This window comes from Theropithecus gelada, chromosome 7b (assembly GCF_003255815.1).
Source record: "Theropithecus gelada isolate Dixy chromosome 7b, Tgel_1.0, whole genome shotgun sequence".
NCBI lineage: Eukaryota > Metazoa > Chordata > Mammalia > Primates > Cercopithecidae > Theropithecus > Theropithecus gelada.
The window spans coordinates 75205841-75225268 of NC_037675.1; the positions used below are offsets into that span (position 1 = coordinate 75205841).

Sequence of the window (19428 nt, forward strand, 5' to 3'; positions counted from 1 at the left end):
TTTGTTGTTGTTGTTTCTTTGCTTGTTTGTTTGTTTTAGAGATGGGGTATCACTGTGTTGCCCCATCTGGTCTCAAACTCCTAGGCTCAAGCAGTCCTCCCACCTCAGCCTCCCACAGTGCTGAGATTTCAGGTGTGAGCTTGAAGTTCTTATAGCCTAAAGGAATGGGACTTGAGGCTTTTGGGGGAAATGGCAACAAAAAGGGAAAGGGGAGGAATTGCGTGGTAAACAAAGGTTATCTTATTGTAGATAAAGTCTCTCAGGTAATAAAAGTTGTTTCAGAGCAGCTGCCAAAAGAATAGGCAATAGCCTGACTGGGTCTGCTAATGACTTTATTTATGTATTTAGAGACAGCGTCTCACTCTGTCACCCAGGCTGGAGTGATCTTGGCTGACTGCAACCTCTGCCTCCTGGGTTCAAGGGATCTTCCCACCTCAGTCTCCCGAGTAGCTGGGATTACAGGTGTGCACCACCACGCCCAGCTAATTTTTTGTATTTTTAGTAGAGACAGGATTTTGCCATGTTGGCCAGGCTGGTCTCAAGCTCCTGACCTCAAGTGATCTGTCCGCCTCAGTCTCCCAAAGTGCTGGGATTACAAGCGTGAGTCACCATGCCCAGCCATTTTTATTAAACTTTGTGTAGAAACAAGAGTCTCACCATATTGCCCAGGCTAGTCTTGAACTCCTGGCCTCAACCGATCCTCCCGCCTCAGCCCTAGAAAGTGCTGGGATTACAGTTGTGAACCACTGTGCCCAGCCTTAATGGTACATTTTAAACATCAGTAATGAGAACTGTTGGAATTTGAGTTGATTTTTTTTCTTTTTTTTTTAAGACAGTCTTGCTCTGTTGCCCAGGCTGGAGTGCAGTGGCGTGACCTTGGCTCACTGCAACCTCTGCCACCCGGGTTCAAGTGATTCTCCTGCCTCAGCCACACGGGTAGCTGGGATTACAGGCGCCCACCACCACACCCAGCTAATTTTTGTATTTTTAGTAGAGACGGGATTTCAGCATCTTGGCCAGGGTAGTGTTGAACTCCTGACCTCATGATCCACCCGTCTTGGCCTCCCAAAGTGCTGGGATTACTGGCATGAGCCACCGTACCCAGCCAGAGTTGATTTTTATAGGTACATGTTTATGTTGGAATTGCTCAGAGACTTAAAAATCTTCCAGTGTTGCCAAGTATTTTTTTGTTAAGCATTTCCTTTTTTTTTTTTCCCCCATACTTGGGGCATTAACAGAAAGAATATTTTGTCTCTTATGTGGGAATTGTTTTTAAAAGTTTCTTTTTTTTTTTTTTTTTGAGACGGAGTCTTGCTTTGTTGTCCAGGCTGGAGTGCAGTGGCACGATCTCGACTCACTGCAACCTCGACCTCCCAGGTTCAAACAATTCTCTGCCTCAGCCTCCCGAGTAGCTGGGATTTGGGCACCTGCCACCACACCCGGCTAATTTTTTGTATTTTTAGTAGAGATGGGGTTTCACCATTTTGGCCAGGCTGGTCTTGAACTCCTGACCTTGTGATCCATCCACCTCAGCCTCCCTAAGTGCTGGGATTACAGGCGTGAGCCACTGCACCTGGCCTTAAAGTTTCTTTTTAATATAAAGAGAAGTAATATTGTTTTTTACTCTTTACAAATAAAGTATAGAATTTTAGCAAGATTGATGAATGGTTTACTCTTCTATAAACCATATTGGGTTGTTTATTATACTGATGGACTGCCATAACAAAATACTACAGGCTGGGTGGTTTAAACAACAGAGATTTATTTTCTCACAGTTCTGGAAGCTAGAAGTCCAAGATCAGAGTTCTGGAAAATTTGGTTTCTGGGGAGGCCCCTCTTCCTGGATTGCAGATGGCCACCTTCTTGCTGTGTCCTTAGGCAGTCTTTCCTCTGTGGGTGTGCAGAGAGATAGATCTTGTTTTGTTTCTTCTTCTTCTAAGGACACACAAGTCTGTTTTGTTTTTGTTTTTGTTTTTGTTTTTTTTCCTTTGAGATGGAGTCTTACTCTGTCACCCAGGCTGGAGTGCAGTGGCATGATCTCAGCTCACTGCAACCATTGCCTCCTGGGTTCAAGTGATTCTCCTGCCTCAGCCTCCCAAGTAGCTGGAATTACAGGCATACACCACCACGCCTTGCTAATTTTTTGTATTTTTAGTAGAGACGGGGTTTCGCCATGTTGGCTAGGCTGGTCTCAAACTCCTGCTCTCAGGTGATCTGCCTGCCTCAGTCTTCCAAAGTGCTGAGATTACAGATGTGAGCCACCGTACCCGGCCAGGACACAAGTCTTGTTGGACTAGGACCCCACCCTTATGTCCTCATTCAATCCTAAATATCTCCTTTAAGTCCCTGTTTCCAAATAAAGTCACACTGGGGCTTAGGGCTTTACTATATAAATGTTACGGGGACACAATTCAGTCTATAACACATTGTCTCTACTTTGTTGTCTCAAAACAGGAATTCCTAGTATTTTTAAAGAGTATATATTTTATTTTAGGTAGACCCACAACTTGTGAATGGACACCTTTCATATTTTCTTGGAGCTATAGGTATGCCTGGTTTGACTTCCTTGATTGGGATACAGGAAAAAGGTCATATAACTGCTGGATCTAAAAAGACAATGGTTGTCAGTGGTGCTGCAGGTGCCTGTGGATCCGTGGCTGGGCAGGTAAACTTTCTGAGAATTATATGATTTTCTGATTATTTGAGGATTGTTATAATTCATAATTGAAATTCTGGATATATGTATACCATCAAAAATATAAAATTGGATAATTTTTTTTTTCTTTTTTGAGACAGAGTCTGCAGGCTGGAGTGCAGTGGCGCAATCTTGGCTCACTGCAACCTCTGCCTCCTGGGTTCCTCATGCCTCAGCCTCGAGAGTAGCTGGGACTACAGGTGTGTGCCACCACACCTGGCTAATTTTTGTATTTTTAGTAGAGATGGGGTTTTGCCATGTTGGCCAGGCTGGTCTTGAACTCCTGGCCTCAAGGGATCCACCTGCTTTGGCTCCCAAAGTTCTGGGATTATAGGCGTGAGCTACCATGCCCAGCCAAAATTCAATAAATTTATAATGGCTTTCACACGTTTCTTGTAGAAATGGGTGTTTTTTGTTTTTTTTTTTTTTTACCTACTTAGACTCTCTTAATAACAGTAATAAAAAATGCAGATTTGGCCGGGCGCGGTGGCTCAAGCCTGTAATCCCAGCACTTTGGGAGGCCGAGACGGGTGGATCACGAGGTCAGGAGATCGAGACCATCCTGGCTAACACGGTGAAACCCCGTCTCTACTAAAAATACAAAAAACTAGCCGGGCGAGGTGGCGGGCGCCTGTAGTCCCAGCTACTCCGGAGGCTGAGGCAGGAGAATGGCGGGAACCCTGGAGGCGGAGCTTGCAGTGAGCTGAGATCCGGCCACTGCACTCCAGCCCGGGCTACAGAGCAAAACTCCATCTCAAAAAAAAAAAAAAAAAAAAATGCAGATTTTAGTGTCTTATTCTCTGTTAACCAAAAATAGATGTAGTAAATGCTAAAGCTTTGCTTTCATTATTATAAGGAAGAGAATGATAGAGAAGCTGTTTGGAATTCATGAATTAAAAGTCAAACTCACATTTTAAATTAATATCCTCAAATAAGAAACCACTTATTGAATTCTAGACATGTAAACATTTTGATAGAATTTTATGAAGTCGGCCTGGCACAGTGGCTCACGCCTGCAACCCCAGTGCTTTGGGAGGCCAAGGTGGCAGGATTACTTGAGGACAGGAGCTCAAGACCAGCCTGGGCAACATAGTAAGACTCTTCAGTAAATAAATTAGCCCAGTGTGGCAGCACTCCTGTTGTCCTAACTACTTGAGAGGCTGAGGCAGGAAGAGTACTTGAGCCCAAGAGTTTGAAGCTACAGCGAGCTATGAATATACCACTGTACTCCAGCCTGGGTGACAGAGTGAGACCCTGTTTCTTTGAAAAAAAAAAAAAAAAAATCTTATAAAAGTACATCCTTTTATAAATAATAGCCTTTATAGATTGAAACCATTGAAAACAAACATTGTGTCTGAGCTGTGATTTTAGTTCACCACAAGCCTGAAAAATAATGAATTGCATGTGATGCTTTGGGTCTGATTATTCCTTTTATGAAATTAGATTTAAGTTGTGAAATTTTATTTTTTAAATTTAGTTATTCTTTGATTTTATATTTTTCAATGAGTGAAAGCCAAAAATTGTGAGATTTTAACATTTAAACTACAGATGGTCCCCAACTTATGATGGTTCTACTTTACAATGATGCAAAAGCCCTATGCATTCAGTAGAAGCCATACTTTGAATTTTGAATTTTGGTCTTTTCCCAGGCTAGTGATATCAGTATGACACTCTCTCGAGATGCTGGGCAGCAGCAACAAGCTGTAACTCCAGGTCAGCCACTGTATGTGGCTGAACAACTCCGTCAATCATGCCCAGCTGGAGTGGATGTTTATTTTGACAATGACCATGAGGGTAAACAACTGGTACTCTATGGTGTACTGTATTGCCACATGGTTTTGCCCAGCCATAAGTGTTCTGAGCACATTTTAGGTAGGCTAGGCTAAGCTATGATGTTCAGTAGGTTAGGTATATTAAATGCATTTTTTTTTTTTTTTTTTTTTTTTTTTTTTTTTTTTGAGACGGAGTCTCGCGCTGTCGCCCAGGCTGGAGTGCAGTGGCGCGATCTCGGCTCACTGCAAGCTCCGCCTCCTGGGTTCACGCCATTCTCCTGCCTCAGCCTCCTGAGTAGCTGGGACTACAGGCACCCACCACCGCGCCCGGCTAATTTTTTGTATTTTTAGTAGAGACGGGGTTTCACTGTGGTCTCGATCTCCTGACCTTGTGATCCGCCCGCCTCGGCCTCCCAAAGTGCTGGGATTACAGGCGTGAGCCACCGCGCCCGGCTTAAATGCATTTTTTGCTTAGGATATTTTCAACTAACAATGGTTTTGGCTGGGCGCAGTGGCTCACGCCTGTAATCCCAGCACTTTGGGAGGCCGAGGCGGGCGGAGCACGAGGTCAGGAGATCGAGACCATCCTGGATAACACGCTGAAACCCCATCTCTACTAAAAAATGTAAAAAAATTAGCCGGGCATGGTGGCAGGCGCCTGTAGTCCCAGCTACTCGGGACGCTGAAGCAGGAGAATGGTGTGAACCTGGGAGGCGGAGCTGGCAGTGAGCCAAGATCGTGCCACTGCGCTTCAGCCTAGGGGACAGAGCTCCAGCCTGGGGAACAAAGTGAAGATTCCGTCTCCAAAAAAAAAAAAGATGGTTTTATTGGGACATATCCCCATCATAAGTTGAGGAACGTAAGTCTAACTTTGTTCAATTTTAATAATTTTTTTTTGGGATGACATTGTCTGCCCTCAGTTCTTTTACTTTCAAATTACTCTTCATTAAAAGCAGCGTAATCTAACCTAAATTGTAATGAACACTGTCATATACCTGTAATATCTTGCATACTTGTATATTTTTACATTTAAATGTGACAATATAAAGTCATTTAATCTTCAAATTTCTCCCCTAGATTGGCCATTTGTTAGGTTGTTCCAGAGTGGTGGGGATTTGTGGAACACATGAGAAATGCGTCCTCTTGACCTCAGAACTGGGCTTTGATGCTGCAATTAATTATAAAAAAGAGAATGTGGCAGAACAACTCCGTGAATCATGCCCAGCTGGAGTGGATGTTTATTTTGACAATGTTGGTGGTAACATCAGTGATACAGTGATAAGTCAGGTTGTTTGCTGATTTCTATTACAAATTTGAATACTGCATTTTATATGTTGTGATATCTTTTTACCTAATACTGAGAAAAAAATTTATAAAATTGGAGGGATTATTGTGACTTAATGTGATGATCAGTATTGTATTTAAGTGATACAAAAGAGCTTGCTGATACCTACTTCCCTTTACTTGCAGATTTGTACTATGAACTTCAATTTCAGTTATTTGCTACCAATATTATATTTTTCACTTTTGGTTTATTTTTGTGAAAAATTACAGTTGCATTGTTGAAATAGTGAAGCTCTGACCCCTAACTCACCACTGACCAACTCACAGCTATGGCCCCAGACCTTGTGTAGAGAATGGGTTTCACAGGCTGCATGTATTTATGTATATTTACTAACAATATTATAAAATATCATAATATTTTTTTTGGGATGAGTTATTAACACTACATAGTCCTTTGCTGCATCTAAAATTATTTGCAGTTGAGATTATTAAATTATTTAAATCCAAAAAAATACAGTTCTACCACTAATAAGTAGCAACAACAACTAATGTAATTCTTTTGCTGATTACCAAACATTTATTTGCCTCTGTGTTCCTTTGGAATATAATTATTTCTAGCTAGCTCAAATTCTCAAATGCCTCTAACAGGTAAATTAAAAAAAAAAAAATCGAACTAGTTGACAAAAAGGATTAAATAGTCAAGGAGGCTTTCATTATGGCAGCCATAAAATCAGTAAACATAGGAACGGGATATTTTATCATCATTTTTCTTTGTGCAGATGAATGAGAACAGCCATATCATCCTGTGTGGTCAGATTTCTCAGTACAACAAAGATGTGCCTTATCCTCCCCCACTATCCCCTGCTATAGAGGCAATCCAGAAAGAAAGAAACATCACAAGGTGTGTTCTTCCTCTTTGCCCTTATTACCGGTTCATGGGGTTTTAAATATCATAGATGTGTATGAAATCTATTGTTCTTCATAGACACTTTTTCTTTATTAAATAAAACCTTAGGTCGGGTGTGGTGGCTTGCACCTGCAATCCTAGCACTTTGGGATGCTGAGACGGCATCCCAAAGCAAGCAAGGTGGATTGCTTGAGGCCAAGAGTTCAAAACTAGCCTGGCCAACATGGTGAAACCCCATCTCTACTAAAAATACAAAAAATTAGCCGGGCGTGGTCGTGGGCGCCTGTAATCCCAGCTACTTGGGAGGCTGAGGCAGGAGAATCACTTGAACCCGGGAGACGGAGGTTGCAGTGAGCCAAGATCACCTCACGCACTCCATCCAGCCTGGGCAACGAGAACGAAACTCCGTCTCAAAAAGAAAGCTTTAAAATACACATTTTTAAAGCCCATTCAATATTTAGGTTTTGGCTGACTAGCTCCCTGAAAACATACTTACTGGCTTTGACTGGCCTGGGTTAGGTCACATGAGGGTCGAGTAAGGATGTTACCCACAAAGGAAAAAATCACGGTGCTATTAACCAATGGGGTTGTAGATACTGGGCAGACAAAAACTTATTATTTTGACATGCTGTCTCGCTCAGCCGCCCAGGCTGGAGTATAGTGGCACGATCTCAGCTCACTTCTACCACCATCTCCCAGGTTAAAGCGATTCTCCTGTCTCAGCCTCCCAAGTAGCTGGGACTACAGGCACCTGCCATCATGCACAGCTAATTTTTATGTTTTAGTAGAGACGGGGGTTTCACTGTGTTGGCCAGGCTGGTCTTGAACTCCTGACCTCAGGTGATCTGCCCACCTCGGCCTCCCAAAGTGTTAGGATTACAGGCGTGAGCCACTGCGCCTGGCAACAAAAATTATTAATAGAAGTCTTCTACAGTTATACCTGTAACTCCGCATAAAACTGTATCTGACCAGACTCAATGTGATTATGTCCTAATATTTTAAGGATTAACAGATACTAGAATTCTGGAATGGTTTGATCTTGGAATACCACTCCCGTCATATTCTCTGATCATTATCCTTTTCTTCCTCACTGCAGGGAAAGATTTCTGGTGTTAAATTATAAAGACAAATTTGAGCCTGGCATTCTACAGCTGAGTCAGTGGTTTAAAGAAGGAAAGCTAAAGGTAGAACTTCTATTCTTTATCAATATAATTCTTCCTGCTACTTGATATAATTTTGCATTATTTAAATGTACTATAGCAAACATATTAGTTTCATTATAAAAATTCCTACAAAAGAAAAGTATGCTGAATATTATAAATTAACTCTACCTCCCAGGTGAGTATAACCTCCTGATTAACAAACCCTTAACAAACCCTTGTTTGTTATTCCCTTTATCTAAAATTTTTTAGCTTTACTTTCCATAGATTATATCACAAAATCAATAGGTTTTCCCCCAAATGTAAAATTGTTATGTTTATTAATTTAACAAATATTTATGGGATGCTACTATGTGTTAGAAGCTGTGCTTTCTCAAAAATCATGTAAGCACCTCCTGATGCCTTTAGCACCATACTTCTTCCCTGTCCTCCCTGGACATCCTAATGTATGTCTTAGTTGTTGATTGAAAGTCAGGAGTTATTAATCTGGGCTTCAGACATACTGGCCTAGGCTGTTCTTTTTTTTTTTTTTTTTTTTTTGAGACAGAGTCTCGCTTTGTCACCCAGGTTGTAGTGCAGTGGCGCAATCTCAGCTCACTGCAACCTCTGCCTCCTGGGTTCAAGCTATTCTCCTGCCTCAGCCTCCTGAGTAGCTAGGATTACAGGCATGTGCCACTCGCTCAGCTAATTTTTGCATTTTTAGTAGCGATGGGGTTTCACCATGTTGGCCAGGCTGGTCTCGAACTCCTGACCTCGAGTGATCTCCCCATCTCAGCCTCCCAAAATGCTGGGATTACAGGTGTGAACCACTGCATCCAGACTGGCCTAGGCTATTCTTGAAACCTGCAAATGATAGGCAAAGTTGTACCTTTGTATGCTTCTGTACTTTTCTTTTTCTGTTTTAGAGTGTATAGCTTGTAATCTGTTACTAATTGAAGAGATTAAACAACGGGAAAATGGGATATTACTTTAAAAAAACCAATTGATAGGAAGCTTTTCTGGACTACCTACATGAAATAAAGAGTATCTATTTTTAGACAGAAGGTGCTAAATAGTATTGCTGCCTTTTGTAAGTATGGAAACTATTATAGAGAAACATTGAAGTTTAAAGACTATTAAATCTACCTATTTTGATTTACAGATTAAGGAGACGGTGATAAATGGGTTGGAAAACATGGGAGGTAAGATGAATGTAGACTTATTTATTATATACATGTGCTCAACACACAAAGATAAAGTCTTTTTGTTTTTTTTTGAGATGGAGTCTTGCCCTGTTGCCCAGGCTGGAAACAGTGCAGTGGCGCGATCTCAGCTCACTGCAAGCTCCGTCTCCCAGGCTGATGCCATTCTCTTGCCTCAGCTCCCAAGTAGCAGGGACTACAGGTGCCCATCACCACGCCGGGCTAATTTTTTGTATTTTTAGTAGAGACGGGGTTTCACTGTCATAGCCAGGATGGTCCCAATCTCCTGACCTCGTGATCTGCCCGCCTCGGCCTCCCAAAGTGCTGGAATTACAGGTGTGAGCCACCATGCCTGGCCTTTTTTTTTTTTTTTTGAGATGGAGTCTTGCTCTATCTCCCAGGCTGGAGTGCAGTGGTGTGATCTTGGCTCACTGCAACCTCCACTTCCCGAGATCAAGCAATTCTCCTGCCTCAGTCTACCAAGTAGCTGGAACCACAGGCGTGCACTAGCAGGCCTGGCTAATTTTTGTATTTTTAGTAGAGACAGGGTTTCAACATATTGGCCAGGCTGGTCTTGAACTCCTGAACTAAAGTGATTTGCCTGTCTCGGCCTCTCAAAGTGCTGGGATTACAGGTGTGACCCACCCCACAGGCCAAAGTCTTTTATCTTTTTATCTTTTAATGCTACCTCTCTGGCCTCCCCTTCCCTGCCCTTCCTTCCCCTTACCTCCCCCTTTTTTTAAAGAGATGATCTTGCTCTGTTGCCCAGGCTGGAGTGCAGTAGCATGATCATAGCTAACTATAACTTATGAACCCATGGGCTCAAGCAATCCTCTTACCAGAGTAGCTGGGACTACAATTACCTGCCACTATGCCCAGCCTTTTTTTTTTCTTTTTTTTTTTTAAATTTTCCATAGAAACAGGGTCTCACTATATTGTCCAGGCAACTCCTGGCCTCAAATGATCCTCCTGCCTCAGCCTCCCAAAGTGCTGGAATTTACAGGTGGGAATGCCTGGCCCTTTTTTTAATTTTTGAGGTAGGGCCATGCTCTGTCACCCTGGCTGGAGTGCAGTGGTGCAATCATGGTTCACTGCAGCCTCTCCCTCCCAGGCTCAGATGATGCTTCCACCTCAGTCCCCGGAGTAGCTGGGACTACAGGCACACACCACCACTCCCAGCTGATTTTTGTATTTTTAGTAGAGATAGGGTGTCATCATGTTGGTCAGGCTGGTCTCAAACTCCTGACCTCAAGTGATCCGCCCACCTTGGCCTTCCAAAGTGCTGGGATTACAGTTGCAAGGCCCCATGCCTGGCCTTCACTGACATTTTATTCCCATATTTTTTTTTGCCTCTAGTCTTCAGATACTGTAAACAATGAACATTCATGTACATACCAATTAGATACCAATTAAATATTTTCAGTATAGGCAAAACTTTTTTTTAAGATGTTAATTGGGTTTGTGTATAACTTTTTACTTGAGATTTCTTTTTTTGAGACGGAGTCTTGCTCTGTCACCCAGGCTGGAGTGCAGTGGCTGGATCTCAGCTCACTGCAAGCTCCGCCTCCCAGGTTTACACCATTCTCCTGCCTCAGCCTCCCAAGTAGCTGGGACTACAGGCGCCTGCCACCTCGCCCCGCTAGTTTTTTTTTGTATTTTTTAGTAGAGACGGGGTTTCACCGTGTTAGCCAGGATGGTCTCGATCTCCTGACCTCGTGATCCACCCGTCTCGGCCTCCCAAAGTGCTGGGATTACATTCATGACAATTTTCTATGCTTAATATTGAAAATCACTGAAAAGGTTATTGAAGATAATTTTTTGTGTTGTACCTTTTGGAAACAAGTATGATAGTGACATTTACCTTTTCAGATAATCTACTTTCTCTTTTTCCAGCTGCATTCCAGTCCATGATGACAGGAGGTAACATTGGAAAGCAGATAGTTTGCATTTCAGAAGAAATCTCTTTGTAATCGCTGTAAATGTCTTCAAGGCAATCATAGATTTCTTTTCCATTTTGCATATTTTCAAAGATACATTAAAAAATGCTTAGAATATACATAGCTCTCGATTTAAATGTGATCATAGGTGTTATTTTTAGTTGCATAGGGGATTTGATAACAACCATTAATGGATCACACACAATAGGTTTTTAATAGTAACTTTTAGTAATTACTTTTATTAATTTAAAAGAATGCTTGAGAGGCACTTTGTAAAGATTTGTTAAACTGGAAAAGTTTTACATGATCTGATACAACCATTAATGAATCATACACAATAGGTTTTTAAAAATAATAACTTTTATTAATTTAAAATAGAATGCTTAAAATAGAATACTTGAGAGGCACTTAGTAAAGATTTGTTGAACTGGAAATGTTTTACATGATTCTTAAACTGAAACTTGATGTAAAAATAGAATTGAGATGGCCTTTTTTTCACATTGTAGACAGAAAAGAGACTTAATGGTATGATGTGTACATAGGGACTAGGGGCAGGATTGGGAGGTTTCAGAGCTTGTGTAACAGTTTTTGGGATAGGAGACCAGCGGCTTTGGGTTGGGATTAGTATGGGAAAATAAATAACTTAGGTTGGTTAAGTTGACAAGATTTACTCCAGAGGATGATCTCTTTGTATTTGCCAAATAATTTACTGTATAGCCTAAAAACTCAATATATATTGAGAAAAGTGTATGTTTATTTTAGGTTAGCAGGCACATACTGTCAAATAGTTGTAAAGATTGAGAGGGCAAACAGATGTAAACATCAGTTGGAGTTTTAGGTGATTAAAAGATTGACGGCCGGGCCTGATGTCTCAAGCCTGTAATCCTAGCACGTTGGGAGGCAGAGGCGGGCAGATCACTTGAGGTCAGGAGTTCGAGACCAGCCTGGCCAACACAGTGAAACCCCCTCTCTCTAATACAAAAATTAGCAGGGCATGGTGGTGGGTGCCTGTAATTCCGGCTACTCAAGAGGCTGAGGGTGGAGAATCATTTGAACCTGGGAGGGGGAGGTTGCAGTGAGCTGAAATCGCACCATTGCACCCTAGCCTGGGCGACAAGAGTGAAATTCCGTCTCAAAAAACAAAAACAGATTGACAATAAAGACAGCTTCAGAAAATGACAGGACTGAGCAAATTAGCAAACGTTTGTAAACATGAATGTTCAGGAACTGCTGATGTACCTCAAGAGTTTGTTTTATTAATTGTACTCAACCCTCACAGAACAGTAAAACTGAAGATTATTGTTTCTGAATGTTTTGGCTTATGATCGTCTGTCTACACACTGCCAATACACTTTTGTATGCAACATTTGTAATAAGTAGATCAAATTGTGTTGGGAATCAGCCTCTCCAGTTTACTTGAGTGGCTCTTTCTTGTTACTTTTCCTGGACCATTTCATCTCCTGAGGGGGTTTCACCTTTTCTTTGTATGTTGTTAACTCCCAAATCTCCATCTGTATTTCTCACCTCTTGAGCACTGGACCTTTACCTCCAAGTAAATATCCTCAACTCTGGATTGGCACCTTATACTCTGCTTTTTCTTTTTTTCTTTTTTTGTCTCGCTCTGCCGCCGCCCAGGCTGGAGTGCGGTGGCACGATCTCGGCTCACTGCAAACTCCGCCTCCCGGGGTCAAGCGATTCTTCTGCCTCAGCCTCCAGAGTAGCTAGGATTACAGACGCGTGCCACCACGCCCGGCTAATTTTTGTATCTTTAGTAGAGACGGGGTTTCACTGAGTTAGGATGGTCTCTATCTCCTGACCTCGTGATCCGCCCGCCTTAGCCTCCCAAAGTGCTGGAATTACAGGCGTGAGCCACCGAGTCCGGCCTACTCTGCTTTTCTAAAGTGGAATGATCTTCCTCTGAAACGTTTCTCCTTTATTTTAAATCACCATTAGTAATTTGTGTACCCAAACCTGTCATCGAGGCTTATCTTTAACCTTGAAAATCCCTTTTTAAAGATAACTCCTTTAATTCCCCACATTAGTTGAGTCTCATCCTTCCGCACGCAAATATTTAAAAGTAAGTAATTTCAAGAAGTCAGTCAAACTCACAAAGCTTTAACAAGGTGGCATCTAGCTTGGAAGTCAAGTGTTCAAGGCCGCAGTTGGGACATCCAAGAGCTCTTTACATCCTAATTACAACACCGAACCCAGACTCACTGTATACCCCGTCCCGTATATAATGCAAAACTTGATTCTGCAAGTTCCTTTCTCAGGCGGTGAAACTTCGAGGTCCTCTCCATGGAGACCTCTGATAAATGTTTAAGCAGTGATCCTTTCTCGTCTGCCTCCATTGCAACGCCTCCGCTGATGGGAAAAACTACTCCCTCCGCTACTGGGGGGTGGCAGTGACGTCAACGAATTAGCTGACCTGTTTTTTCAGGCTTCGCGGACCTAGGAGTCCCGAAGGCCGAGAGTGAGTGACTGGGAGCGGGGAGGCTGCGGCTCCTCCTGTCCGGGGCGGAGCCCTGCGTCGCGGGCCTGGGCAGTACCCGCCAGCAGCCTTGACGTCTGGGTCTGGAGCGGCGCTGCAGCCACCCAGCCCTGAGGCGGGCGAGTGGGTGTGTGCGTGGGGGGTCGGCCAAACTTCCTGTCCCGCGCTCGAGCTGCTTCCGGCGGGAGCCGGAAGACGCTGTGTGTGGACGGAATTCGGGACCGACAGACGGCCGGCCGGCTGCCCAGAACTGGAAGGTGAGCTCCGAGGTGGGCCTGGCCACACCAGCTCGGCTAGGTAGTAACCCAGAGGGCGGGGGCCAGTACCGGCTACTTGGGGCCTGGGGCCGAGTTCACCCCGAGAGAGGAAACCGCCCTCCTTGGGCATCCCTCCAGGATCTGGCGGGCCTGGGAGCGGCCAGTCTGAAGCCCTGCGGCTTTGGCCCTTCCCCTCGCGGGTTTTTAGGGGCGATATTCCTACTCCTTTGCTTGGTTTTGGGGACAGGGATATAGGAACAGACTGTCCTGAGAAAGCCGGAGTCAGCGAGTCCCCAGGGCGGGGGCTCTTGGACTGCACCCGCAGCCGGGGCCTGCCCGCGGACCTTGGGGCCTTATTACTAAGGCCTTTGTGGTGTGGGGTAGAGGATGCCAGGAGGCCTTGCCCTAAATGTTTCGGTCCATAGCTACCCTCTCCTTTCATACCACTTACTTTCTGCGTCTGGAAAAGGGACAGCTGCCTACTCGACTGGGCTGGGTCGCCCGTTTCACCTTTGCCTGTCAGTTAGGGGGGTAGGGGAGAGTGTATGAATTGTGTTTACGGCCTTTATACATTTCATGTCGAATTTATTTTCTGAAATTTCTCAAGATAATCCAATTTATTAAAGTTTATCCCACTTGCTCATGAGGCTCAGAAATGCATTTAGGCACCATTTGGAAGTTAAATATTAAGTTGGGACTTAAGAATTAGTACTTAGGTTGGCACGAAGATCAACGCAGCATCTTTGCAGTAAATAAAAGAAACATTTGGAAATAAAGTCGGGCATTTTGTTAGGGGGTGAGAAATTGCACTTGTTTTTTTCTTAGTGTGGTGCAGAGTAAAAGACAACTAAAGTAGCAGTCAGAAGTTTTAAGTTCTAGTTTTTTACGTTTTGCATCTAATTTTTGGCAAGTTGCTGAATCTCTAGCTCTGGGGAGTTTTTCTGTATAAACGAAAGGGTTTACCCTTAGGGTTATGACAGTTATTCTGAGGCACTGAACTTTGAATAGAAGTGACATAAGCATTTCTTTGTTTTGGAAAGGTAACTTGAATGGTTGCCTAAAGGATGCATTGGAAAGAGGAATTTTAAAGGCGGGGTGACCAGTTAGAAGCCTGTTTTAGTAGTATAGTAGAAAGTTACTGAGAGACGCAAACAGGGCTTTACAGTAGGGAATAGAGAACATTCTGGGAACAGAGAATCACGGGAATTATTTAAAAATGGAGAAAGAGATTTAAAGACCTAGAATTTGCAGCTGAGTGGGAGGAAGATTGGGCGATCATTGAAATAGATAATACAAGAAGAACAGGTTTGGTAAGGAAGATAATAATCTGAATTTTGGACATTGTTAGGTTTGAGATGCTGTTGAATGTACATACATGTGGAGATACCTAGCAAGTAGTTAGAAATGAAGGTTTGGAGTTCAGCAGAGATGACTAGAGAAAAATGTGGGTATCATTTGTAGTGTCATTCATTCATTATACAAATATTTAGTACCCACCAGTTGCTTACTGGGAAGCTTGTATGGAAGCCCTTTAAGCTCATAATAAACACATTAGAAGTGGGAAGTGACTGTTAATGGGCACAGGGTTTCCTTGTGAGGTGATGAAATGTTGTAAAATTGATTGTGCTTGTACAACTCTGAATAAACTAAAGACATTTTAATTGTACTCTTTAAATGAGTCAATAGTATGGTATGTGAACAATATCTTAATGAAACTAATTTTTAAAAAAGATTTACATTGCAGTTTTGGAAATCTGTTGAGTAAGGAATTGGGAATAGGAATGTTTAATTGCATATTTGCTGTTACACCTGTAGCTAATTAGTACGTTGCTCTGTTAAAGATGAGATCCCCACAGTACACTTGATAAGATACTGAGTGCTGGCCGGACGCGGTGGCTCAAGCCTGTAATCCCAGCACTTTGGGAGGCCGAGACGGGCGGATCACGAGGTCAGGAGATCGAGACCATCCTGGCTAACCCGCTGAAACCCCGTCTCTACTAAAAAATACAAAAAACTAGCCGGGCGAAGTAGCGGGCACCTGTAGTCCCAGGTACTCCGGAGGCTGAGGCAGGAGAATGGTGTACACCCGGGAGGCGGAGCTTGCAGTGAGCTGAGATCCAGCCACTGCACTCCAACCTGGGTGACAGAGTGAGACTCCGTCTCAAAAAAAAAAAAAAAGATAGTGCTCTAGTACAAATTCTTTTGAGTTCAGTTGCATATCTTAATGCATTCTGCTATTTTCTGTTTTATTCATACTGTACACATACAAATCATAAACTTGGACACCAAAATTGTATGGCAGTACTTAGTTATTATATGAATACCTAGTGCTTGAGAAAATGCTCGTGTTAATTTTTAAAGATTATTGAAGTGAAAACACTGAAATAAAAAGATGTCATAGATAACATATAAAGGACAGTAAATAGTTGTCTGGTTCCTCAGAGATTTTACAATCCTGGAATCTCAAAGTTGGAGGAACCTTAAAGATGACTTAAACAACAAACATCTGATAATTTCTTGGCTTGTTAAGCTGGAATTGGGGAAGAGGAATTCTTGTTTTTTTTGAGACAACCTCCATTCGTTACGCAGGCTGTAGTGCAGTGGTGTGATCGCTGCTATTTCAGCCTCAATCTCCTGGGCTAAAGCGATCCTCCTACTTAGCCTCCCTAGTAGCTTGGACCACAGGCATGTGCCACCATGTGAAACTAATTGAAAAAAAGTGGTTTTTTTTGTAGAAATAGGGTCTCACTGGCCGAGACTGCACCACTGCACTCCAGCCTGAGTGACAGAGCCAGACTCTGTCTCAAAAAAAAAAAAAAAAAAAGGCCGGGCGCGGTGGCTCAAGCCTGTAATCCCAGCACTTTGGGAGGCCGAGACGGGCGGATCACGAGGTCAGGAGATCGAGACCATCCTGGCTAACACGGTGAAACCCCGTCTCTACTAAAAATACAAAAAAAAAACTAGCCGGGCGAGGTGGCGGGCGCCTATAGTCCCAGCTACTCGGGAGGCTGAGGCAGGAGAGTGGCGTAAACCCAGGAGGCGGAGCTTGCAGTGAGCTGAGATCCAGCCACTGCACTCCAGCCTGGGCGACAGAGCGAGACTCCGTCTGAAACAAAAAAAAAAAAAAAAAGAGAGAGAGAAATAGGGTCTCACTGTGTTGCCTAGGCTGAAAAAAGGAATTCTTAAGCCATGGAGATTCAAAATCAAACCTAGAGAGATGTAATCACTCTTCACGCTAATGATTCCTGCGTACTTCCCCTGTCGGTGGGAGTCTTGGCTTTGCAACTTAATAACTTGGTAATTAAGTATATTACTTAATTACTTAATACTGAGCCTTGGTTCCTTCCTCTCTAAATAGAGGGATGGATAAACATATGAAGCTGTTGCAGAGCTTGAATAAGAAAAATGTGTGTGAAAGAAAAGTCAGGGGCCGGGCGCGGTGGCTCAAGCCTGTAATCCCAGCACTTTGGGAGGCCGAGACGGGCGGATCACGAGGTCAGGAGATCGAGACCATCCTGGCTGACACGGTGAAACCCCGTCTCTACTAAAAAAATACAAAAAACTAGCCGGGCGAGGTGGCGGGCGCCTGTAGTCCCAGCTACTGGGGAGGCTGAGGCAGGAGAATGGCGTGAACCCGGGAGGCGGAGCTTGCAGTGAGCTGAGATCCAGCCACTGCACTCCAGCCTGGGCGACAGAGCAAGACTCCGTCTCAAAAAAAAAAAAAAAAAAAGAAAAGTCAGGGATTTATGATACTTTATGTGGGAAACTTGGAAGGAGCATTTCCATTTATATCTTGTAAATGGTTACTACTTTTTTTTTTTTTGACACAGAGTCTTGCTCTGTCGCCCAGGCTAGAGTACAGTGGCGCGATCGCAGCTCGCTGCAGCCTCTGCCTCCCCCACCTCAGCCTCCTGAGTAGCTGGGACTGCAGGCACGTGCCACCACACCTGGCTAATTTTTTGTATTTTAGTCCAGACGGGTTCCACCATGTTGGCCAGGATAGTCTCAATTTCCTGACCTTGTGATCCGACCACCTCGGCCTCCCAAAATGCTGGGATTACAGGTGTGAGCCACTGGCCCTGGCCTAAATGGTTACTTTTTTACAATGAAAAAGGAGGATTTCAGGCAGCTAGAAAGAGAGAGGGAGGAACCAACAGGACAAAAAAAAAAAAAATTTATTCAGGTATTTTTTTTTTTTTTAAGATGGAGTCTTGTTCTGTCGCCCAGGCTGGAGTACAGTGATGCAGTCTCAGCTCACTGCATCCTCCGTCTCCAGGGTTCAGGCGATTCTCCTGCCTCATCCTCCGAAGTAGCTGGGATTACAGGCACCTGCCACATGCCCGGCTAATTTTTATATTTTGGGTAGAGACGGGGTTTCACCATATTGTCCAGGCTGATCTTAAACTCCTGACCTCAGGTGACCCACCTGCCTCGGTGCTGGGATTACAGACATGAGCAACCGTGCCCAGCCTAAGTGCCCTCTTTGTTAAGTCTGTCTTGTTCTACCTTTCCATGCTACCTTGTATTAATTGGAAACTTAAAGTACCCATTGATTGAAAATATACCCATCCTGGATACATTTTACCCTGTATGATTATTTGTAATAGTGCTCCCGATTTTAGCAACAGTTGTACCAAATAAAATGGACTAACATTCCAAAATCCTGAAAAGAAACTAAACTATTAGAAAGTAAGAATTTAAATTCCAGGGAATGGCAGGGCCTGGTGGCTCATGCCTGTAATCTCAGCACTCTGGGAGGCCAGGACAGGCGGATCACCTAAGGTCGGGAGTTCGAGACCAGCCTGACCAACATGGAGAAACCCTGTCTCTACTAAAAATACAAAATTAGCCAGGTGTGGTGGTGCATGCCTGTAATCCCAGCTACTCCGGGGGGCTGAGGCAGGAGAATTGCTTGAACCTGGAAGGCAGAGGTTACGGTGAGCTGAGATCGTGCCATTGCACTCCAGCCTGGGCAACAAGAGCAAAACTCCATCTCTAAATAAATAAATTAATTAACTAAATAAATTATAGGGAGAGAACAACCGTATCAGGGTCCTGAGAGTACTACCTTTGGGAAACACTCTTCAAATTTTTACTGTTTCTTTAATGTAATTTTTAAAATTATCAAAACGATATGGTTGCCTTTTAGAAAAATCGGACAATTGAGAAAAGAAAATTAAGTCACACCAGCCTACCACACTGTATGGCTACTGTCATAGCTGTATGAATCTCCTTTTACTTTTTCTGATGCTTATTATAACTAGTTTTAATAATAGCAAGTATATAATTTTGTATTTTGTTTTTATAATTTAACATGTCAGTCATCTGTTGCTGCATAGTCTTCATAGCATTTGTTTGTTGGTTTCTTTTTTGAGATGGAGTCCTACTCTGTCGCCCAGGCTGGAGTGCAGTGGTCTGACCTTGGCTCACTGCAACCTCCACCTTCTGGGTTCAAGGGATTCTCCTGCGTCAGTCTCCCGAGTAGCTGGGATTACGGGTGCCTGCGACCATGGTTGGCTAATTTTTGTATTTTTAATAGAGAGGGTTTCACTGTGTTGGCCAGGCTGGTCTCGAACTATTGACCTCAAGTGATCCACCCACTTCAGCCTATCAAAATGCTGGAATTACAGGTGTAAGCCACCATGCCCAACCCTTGATAGCATATTTTGAAGTGACAGTGCCATATTTAATCAATCATTCCCTAATTGGGGTGTGTGTGTGGTGTATGTATATACATTGCTTCC

At 43.4% G+C, this 19428-nt stretch overlaps 2 protein-coding genes across 5 annotated transcripts in view; both read left to right on the forward strand.

Annotated features, from left to right (window-relative positions):
- PTGR2 (prostaglandin reductase 2) overlaps nucleotides 1-12246 on the forward strand; it is a 35245-nt gene extending 22999 nt beyond the window's left edge. The window contains exons 5-10 of the mRNA XM_025392001.1: nucleotides 2495-2665; nucleotides 5545-5754; nucleotides 6531-6652; nucleotides 7755-7842; nucleotides 8960-8999; nucleotides 10893-12246. Of these exons, the coding sequence (XP_025247786.1) occupies nucleotides 2495-2665; nucleotides 5545-5754; nucleotides 6531-6652; nucleotides 7755-7842; nucleotides 8960-8999; nucleotides 10893-10969 (708 nt within the window). The 3' untranslated portion in view covers nucleotides 10970-12246. The remainder of the gene's footprint in view (nucleotides 1-2494; nucleotides 2666-5544; nucleotides 5755-6530; nucleotides 6653-7754; nucleotides 7843-8959; nucleotides 9000-10892) is intronic.
- Nucleotides 12247-13005: 759 nt separating this feature from the next.
- ZNF410 (zinc finger protein 410) overlaps nucleotides 13006-19428 on the forward strand; it is a 45464-nt gene continuing 39041 nt past the window's right edge. For all 4 annotated transcript variants that reach the window (XM_025392039.1, XM_025392040.1, XM_025392041.1 and 1 more), the window contains exon 1: nucleotides 13006-13684. The gene's annotated coding sequence lies outside the window, so the exon portion shown is untranslated. The remainder of the gene's footprint in view (nucleotides 13685-19428) is intronic.